The sequence below is a fragment of the Diadema setosum genome, chromosome 15, assembly GCF_964275005.1.
Source record: "Diadema setosum chromosome 15, eeDiaSeto1, whole genome shotgun sequence".
Lineage (NCBI taxonomy): Eukaryota > Metazoa > Echinodermata > Echinoidea > Diadematoida > Diadematidae > Diadema > Diadema setosum.
This window is the reverse complement of record NC_092699.1, coordinates 14,094,246-14,103,089: the sequence shown is the minus strand read 5'-3', so window position 1 is coordinate 14,103,089 and position 8,844 is coordinate 14,094,246. Positions and strand designations below refer to the sequence as shown.

The window sequence follows — 8,844 nt, the reverse complement described above, 5'->3', positions numbered from 1 at the left end:
TTTTTCCATGCAATTTTGTTCACTTATTTCCTTTTACCACCCGAATATCTCAGAAATGGGCCAAAATTGTGACTTTTGGATTTTTTTTTCAGTTAAAAAGAGCATGCCTGAAATATGCAAAATCAATATAAAAAAAAGATCAATGTCTAAAAAAAAATGTCACTTGCTTCCTTTTGCCAAAGTAGGGCAGTGTAGACGTCAAGACACGACGTGATGTCACATAGGCCTGACGTCAATTCTCATCTCGTCTCACTGGGCTTCGAACTGAGAACCGTCCGGTTTGTGCTGGAGACAGTATGCTGCCCGCTCATCCAGCTTGTATTGCATTACACTTCGTTCGTGTTCATTGAAACGCCGTAATAAACATACAATGAAACGACAGCTATTTGACACTGAGGAAAAAAAAAAAACGATTTCCTTTTTGAACGCACAGCAAAGAGTAATCTTTAGTGCGTAAATATTTTAACAGTTCCAGTTATACTCCTCAACTTCATTTCAATTCCAGTGCCTTCCTCTCCTTTAATAGTCGTCTTTTTTTTTAAATTTAGCTTGGCACAAGTTTCAAAGGTGAATTAACTTTTACCAATATCCATAACACAAGCGTACAGGTAGCAGTTAGCCAATCAAAATTGATTTCAAAAGCACCCCGACAAGCAACTACCAAAATAATTTTTCATAACGGGACAACCCGAAAGAACGTTTGCCAATCACGTGTATAGGGTCGAGGGGATCAGGGTTAAGTTTTTAATCCACTTGGCAGTATCTAATAACGTGTTCTGACACAGTTTTTTTTTTTTTTTTTTTTTTTTTTGTCCGGAAGTCCCTGTTTCAGCCAATCATTGCTTTAGGAAAATACTATACAAGGACAATAAGCCGCGGCTCAGTCGATCGGTAGAGCCGCGTGAGCTGCAGCACCTAAACAGCATCGCATTTCGCGTCACATTCTTCTGTTACCAACAGTCCTGCGAACTCATTTTGCCGTAGGAGGAGAAGAAGCACACAATTTGATATAAAGACAAAATCAACGTTTGAGAATTTCACCGATTCCCAAGTTCATTTGCCAGCAGTCATGTCTCGGCAAGTGTTTCTGCTTTACTTTGCCGTCACTGTCGGTTTGATTTTGCCGAAGCTCCCGGGATCCTGTGCAAGGGCGTGCGGCTGCCCTCCGCTGTGGACTGGTTTCCAAGGCATGTGCTACAGGTACGAGGCTCAATCTATTATTGCCATATTGAGTGTTATGATAGTTGTGGGCTCTCATAAGTACTAGTAAAAAAAAGAGTACATTCTTTGTATTTAATAGTTAAGCAGCATATTATGCTATTATGCTTTTATGCTTTAAAGTTTGTACAACTCTGCATTCGTTAAACTTGTCTCTTCGAGTGTTTGCTGTGTATGTTGTAGGCCTGTTTTATGTGCTTTCTCCCCATTTTTTTTTTTTTTTTTTTGCGGGGATGGGGGAGTGGGGGAAGAGGATGGTGATATCCAGACACCGCCCCCCCCCCCAGAAAAAAAAAGAATATATATATATATATATATATATATATATATAAACTGAGATGCGGGGAGAGGCCTTGTCACACCTTTCCGGGCAAGCCTTGGGTGAGAATTACAGAGAACAAGTTTTGCTATCCGAAGATTCCCGCAGTTGACCTGCACATGACAGTACATAGCTAGCACGTATCTCGCCCGTTGTTGCCCGGAGATGCGCACGCAAGTCATGTTTGCCAGCAGTCAATTTCAGGCCCTGTCACACCTTTACGGGCAAGCTACATGGGCTTGTTGAGTGTGGGGATTTTCCAGCATGCAGAACAATTTTTTTGCGGGCGGACAAGGCGATGTGCCATACTTGCTGGACGCCTGTTACTTAAGCTATAATTGCGGATATTTTGTGTGACCTGCGTGTCAGGCCCGTTGGGGCTGACAACTCAGTGAAGAAACTCCTCTGGCCGCAGCCGACTCTCAACTAACCAGCAGAACGGCAGTAACTGACCCTCAACATTCACGCCGGTTAACTGTCTATGACTTGCGGCCGCTACGGGCCTCCTACTGGTGTTTTGCGTGGTCCTCTGCTGGGAATCCCTGCGAGTCACCCGGAAAAAGTTTTAAGCATGCTCAAAACTTGGCTGCGGGTAAATCTGACTTGCATGCGCAAATACAGACGGCTACGTGCTAGTTAAGTTCAAGTTCAAGTTCAACTTTATTTCCATTTCCATTGAATAAACAAAGAAAAATAATATACAATACATTAACAGATCATATTTGTGACAATTTCAAAGTACATGTGATCACGAGTAACAACAGGAATTCCTTTTCTAAGGTATATACAAATACATAATACTTAATACAAAGACTAGAATGGAAATGGAGGGTCCCACTAAACCATGAAGCAACGCTTGTAGGGTATGGGACCCTCGGAAAATACATATACACAAAATCAAAGAAACCAATGTCAACTGATATTAGATTAACTTAGGAAGGAAAAAAAGAAAGAAAAAAAGGGGAAAAGAAAAAAAAAAGGAAAATGAGACTATGGTACAACACGCGCCGTCGAACACAAGCACACTGGTCTTCATGATGTAAGAGCTATGATAAAACGCTCCCTGGATTGATATTGCGAAGGATTGGGTGAATAAGGGTGCTGTTCGTTATTCTGAAGGTTCACTATTCCGAAGGGTCGTTATTCCGAAGGGTCGTTAATCCGAAACACACAAATTCCCTATACAGGGAGGTTCGTTAATCCGAAAATGAAAAAAGGTTCGTCAATCCGAACATTTGTGGCATTATTCCGAAGGTTCGTTATTCCGAAGATTCGTTAATCCGAAAATGAAATTCGGAACTATGGAACCTTCTTAATAACGATTCTTCGGACTAAAGAGCCTTCGGAATGACGAACTTTTGGAATAACGAGCTGTAACCGGGTGTATATACCAGTATGAATGCAGAAGAACGGCAGAAAAACGGCTATAAAAAAAGATGACATGATTGAGACAATAAAACCGAACCTAATTCGGTTGTATATCATAAGATTTCGATAGAAATAATTATAATTTGTTCTTAAAAGAATTTAAACTTTGTGCTGATACTATGTCGTTGGGAAGCGAGTTCCAATACTTTGGCCCCTCGTAGATGAAGGTGTGCTGAGCCAGCAAAGTCCTAAAAATGGCAAATGGAATTCATTGGATCGCCTTGTTGGATAATTGTGAACGAATTGATTTTTTGAAAACATTGTTTCAAATATATCTGGAAGATTATTTTTAGTATAGTTATACATGAATTGTCCTAAATTAAACAAATACAAATCTTTGATTTTAAATATTTTATTTTCAAAAAATAACGGATCAGTATGCGACAAAAATGCAGTGTGACATATAATACGCAGTGACTTCTTTTGTAGCAGAAGTAATTTATCCAAGAGTGTTTGATATGTATTTCCCCATACAAGAATACCGTAATTTAGATAAGGCAATATAAGGGATGAATATAATGTAAGCAGGGACGACAAAGGAAGACAAAATTTAATCTTAACAATTATACCAATATTTCGTGAAATAATCTCACATATACTGTCAGATGAAATTTCCATGAAAACTTATTATCAACTGTTGGTCCCAAAAATTTGACATAAGAAACATTTTCCAATGGTGTGCCATCAAAGATAATATCAACAGGTAGTGCCTCTATGGAGTTGCTAAAAAGCGTATATTTTGTTTTTTGAAAATTAAGAGATAATCTATTAGCTTTTATCCATTGAGCAACTTCTAATTCAGAATCTAATGTATTTACAAGGGTAAGAGGATTATTGTGCGAAAAAAAAAATAAATTTGAGTCATCCACAAAGAGAATGAAAGAAAGAATATCTGGTTACTGTCACTTTGCAGGCCCACTGCGGACACCTCCGATTAGCAAAAATTGTTCCCCGCAAGGTACAAGCAAGGATTGCCCGGAAAGGTGTGACGGGCCATTGAGTATGCTCGAACTTGTTCCTGCCGAGTCTTCGCAGGGATTGTCCGTAGATGTCCACGCAGAACACCAGAAGAAGGGGCGTAGCGATATCACCTCACAGGTATAACTCCAACGAAACTAGCCCGTAACTAGAACGTGAGTAGAACATAAGTAGCATCCATCCATAGGTACGACGCACGCTAAATTCGCCCAGATCCTTGTCAGCCCGCAGAAAATTACCCTGCGTGCTGCAATCAATACACGCAACAAGTCCGCGTGGATTGCCCGGAAAGGTGTGACAGGATCATAAGATAGTTCAAATGCGAACCAAAGAGAACCTAACCATTGCGAACCGTACCGAACTGTGCTAGACTAAACGCGTACAACCACTCTGTTGAAAAAGCGTACCTCACGAGTTTTTTTCAGAGGGGGATAATACATTTTGTACCAACAGGGTCATTCACCTGATGCGTTTAAAGGGATGGTACAGTATTGGATGAGAATTGGGATTTTGACTTTTTGCGAGATACCAAGAAAACACTTATGATATAGTACAGAGCATACCATTTTAAGAGGAATTCAAAGTTCATTTGATGAAAATCCGGTTTGGAATGACTGAAACCAAAAACAAAAAAATAAATAAAAGCAAACAAACAAACAAAGTAAAACAATACGGTCGTAATAAAGTGAGGGTCCCACACTTTATTAGAATCGCTCTTTTGGGATATGTCAGCCATTTCAAAACCAATTGTCATCAAATAAACGTTGAATTCCTCATTACATGCTCTTTCACATTTCATAAGAGGTTTCTCATTATTTCACCTAAAAATGTTAGAAACCTAAAGTTACAAGTGTAGGTCTCAACCAAAACTGTACGATCCCTTCAAGCTGTTTTAATACAGATGTCCCGAACAAAGAGAATGTTTTTGTTTTTGTTTATTTATTGTTTGTTTTTTTTTGGCATGAGTTTCGTCAATTTAACTGTCTCCCTCTACAAATGAAATTTGAAGATCGCAAATGCTGATCTATGAAGTAATAAACATGTCGGAAAAGGGGAACCAGTGGAACTCGAACCTGCCATCTACTGCTTTCCGGGTAGCGGCACTACCACCAGACTATCCCTGGTTACTGGCAGTGACACGATGAGCTTGTCCGCCTGGAAATGGCGGAATTTCGGAGCCTGGATATTTGTTCCAAGTTCATCGTGTCAGTTGTATGCTTTTGTTAACCCGTCGAATATCTAGAATTATGTTTTTTTTTTTTCTGTGAGTTGTGTACTCTTATGATTTTTATGAAAATCGGTCTACTGTCAGTATACTATAGGGTACACTGAAGTTTTCTACAATATAGTATTTCATTCAAGCCATATTTTGGTAATCGATACAGCTGCTTATTTCTTTTGCAAAATATTGAGAGTTTTCATTCGTGAAATCTATAATTGATATTCAAAATTAACGTTTGTCACTCAAATCTACATGTTTTGTCTAAATTTTTAGTTTGTGCATATTTACTAGAAATAAATCAACGAAACGTACCCTAATATCATATTGGAAAGACGGTAAAATTGAAAGGAAAGTTATAGTGTTGGGATATAAAGATGATAAGCTCTTCAGGGCTCGATTAAAGTAAACAAAGAAACAAACAAATAAACAAAAGATAAGACACAAAAACAGCAACAGCCCTGGATGTTAGGGTCAAATCAATCGCGTCAGCTTTATCTATATGTACTGAATATGGGGGTGGAATATTTTGTTTCTTATTAAAAGTCCTCAGAGCAAAAATCCCTATAATCGAATGGAATTCTGAACCGACTGAGAACGTCCTAAACTTGCGTTCGACGCGCATTTTATATCACTGCTTTCAGAACACAATGAGTACGAAACTTTCTGTACCTACCTGCTAACATGCTGAAGCGCTTTTATGGTGTTGAAAGGTACTTTCAACAGCAACAGATTGTAGTGTGTATTCTTGTGCCTTTGGTTTCTTTTGTCTTGTCTTTGTTAATATTTAGTGTTTCCATTGAAGGCTATTTTTTCTTCTTTTTTTTTTCTTTTTTCCTTTTTTTTCTGTGTATGCAATTCTAGAGTTATTGGTGTTAACGTGTGTTATAGAGTATAATTGTGACCGTGCACCTCAAAACGAACATAAAGTCGCACACACTGATTTTGCGTGAAGACTGAAAATAAGTGGAAATGGGTCAACCTAGCCGAACTTGACTTTTTCATATTTTCTGACAGAGCGGGCCTTCTTTTACATTACGCTAAAATTTGGTATCATTAAAAGGGCAGGAAAGTGTGTTCTTTTAGCAGTTTATCTCGAACATTTTTGGTAGAATATAGTGATTAGGTGTGTCTTTAGAATCCCTTTTTCATTTCTGAAAAACCTTGTCCACACTCTTCACTTTCAACTCTAATAACTTTTGAAAGGATAGTGCTACTGCTTTGAAAGTTGGCATCAATTATGGACAGAATGTGTTAATGAGGCATGCTAAATTTCAGTTTAATCTGATAACCCCTTCATTGTTGTTACTCTGGTGGTTTACTTCCTGTTTTTTGTCCCATTCATCGCACAACCAGCACGGTTTGGGGTTTGGTAAAGATTAAGCGCTTGAATAGACACTGTACTTCAGAGCCTCTTTTCTCAGTTCACACTTTTCCTGAGTTTGTGCTTTCTTTCCAATATTTAGATAGGTTAGGAGAGTCCATTTGATTTGAGTTATACATCATTTTAAAGCTTAAAGTCTGCTCTTTCAGAATATGGTCTTAACTAAAAATTCATGTCTGGCGACTTTTTGTTTGTTTTGAGGTGCAGGGTCACAATTAAAAAAAAAATAATCAGACGCCTGGTAATTTTACTATCATTGAATGCTATCAAAATGTTTGTTTTGTGATGTAATATCATGTATATGTAATATCATGTATCATGTAATAAAATTATGATTTATGAAAAAAGGACAATGTTTTTGTTCTGATCAATAAAATCCAGAAATACAAAAACAAAAACAAAAACAGCGAGTGTCACGTGACATATGGAAGCTGCTGCAGTTTGTTCCATGAATTACTTTTGTATTCATATTCCAATATGCATTTGTGTTTCTGCCTCCCCCCCCCCCCCCCCATTTGAGAAAGTGCTAACTTATCGAATTCAACTAGCGAGTCTTTCTCCAATCGTTAGGGAAGGCAGTGGAATTCAGATCTACCAACTTATTCGGCTATGATGTTATTCATTTTCCATGCTTGCATTGTACACCTGGTGACATGAAGCGATATTTCTCTCATAGGTATTTTTCAGCGGAAAGTGTAACGTGGCAGGAGGCCGAAAGACAATGCCAGTCATTTACGAAGCCATGCTGGGACGAGGACGCCACCACCGGTCAGCTAGGTCACCTTGTGTCCATTCACTCCCAGGAGGAGATGAATTTCCTCATCACTCTCTTCGACTCTATACGAAACAAACGGGTACATACCTGCAACGAGAAACTTTTGATCCCATTTCGCTTTTAAATACTTTTGTGGGAAACAAAATTAAACAAAGAAAAGGGGGCTTCAAACTTTGAATGCAGAAATGAGATCAAAATGAACTCTGTGATAATATGTGAACGACTTCTCAGAAATGCTTTTCACACCAATATATCATGGTAGCTTGATTCACCCAGATTAAATTCTGTTTCATTAAATTTCATTTTGGAATCATTTGTTTTGATTATCTAGACCCATAGGCTGAAATAAAGACATTTCTGCCTAATATATCTTAATTACAGGGACGGATATAATTAGTTTCAATGCGCCTCTATTATTCTTTCTTTACAAATTACAGAATATACATCGCAATTATGAAAGGTGAACATATATTTGAATTAACACACAACGGGAAAAATGAAACAATAGCATGTTCCCGTCTATAATCAGCTCAAAAGAAAAATACGCACACATGTATTTTGTGGGAAGAAAAAAATGGAGATGCCAACTCGAAGACTCACAAAAGAATATAATTAACATGTGATAATCCTATTCTTTTAATGTCTTTACTTTTTTTTTGTTCTGTTAAACTGGAATCAACAGTTCACCGGTCGACAACTCGTCTGGATTGGACTGAATGATTTGAAGTCCGAGGGTTCCTTTGTATGGAGTGACGGTTCGGAGGTCAATTACACCTCCTGGGACACGGATCAACCAAACAACTATAATAACGCGCAACACTGCGTGGAATATGACGCGGCTATGAACTACATGTGGCACGATTTGCAGTGTGACCCTTCTCCTGTGGGTAGCGGGTGGATCGTTGGAGGTTTTATCTGCAAGCTTGGACAATGGCTTTAATATCTGGACTTTTTATAACCATGCAAGGAGGTGCTGTACAATTTAGGAGATTAAATCAATTTTCCCTAAGAATAATTATGCTCTGTACGCGGTCAAGGAACCTGAACGCTCTGTGTGAATATAATCAATTTGGCTGGAAAGATCACCTTTTAATCATGCATAAGAAAATTAACAAGCAGCAGGTAGTTGTCCCTATCATTATTTTCTGCGTTAATTTCAGCATGTTTTTAAGTGTCCATGGATCAAGACAAGGGGAGAAATCTGTAAAAAGAAAAAACCCGTTTTAAACAACTTTTCTAACAGTCAATGCTACTAAAAATGAAAAAAAAAAATTCTGTCAACCAATTACTCAATCCGAAATATTAAACTTTTTTAATGCTAAACCGGGAGAACGAATTGAAGAGTTTGTTCGCAAAAACCGATAAGTCCATTTTTGAAGATTTTGAAGTACGGTCTCTGTCATAAAGTACAAAATAATACATTTTGAATGATATATTGGTCACTACATATAAAGGTACATTTTTGAAGTTATGGTCAAAAGAAGCAAAAATTGTCTTATTATTCTCTTTATTTTTCTTGACCT

General features: G+C 38.0%; 1 protein-coding gene across 1 annotated transcript; it reads left to right on the top strand.

Annotated features, from left to right (window-relative positions):
- Positions 1–1,069: 1,069 nt before the first annotated feature.
- On the top strand, positions 1,070–8,261 carry LOC140239230 (echinoidin-like). Its single transcript, XM_072319108.1, has 3 exons — positions 1,070–1,200; positions 7,223–7,400; positions 8,004–8,261. The coding sequence occupies exons 1-3, from the start codon at positions 1,070–1,072 to the stop codon at positions 8,259–8,261; spliced, it is 567 nt and encodes a 188-aa protein (XP_072175209.1).
- The last annotated feature ends 583 nt before the right edge of the window (positions 8,262–8,844 follow it).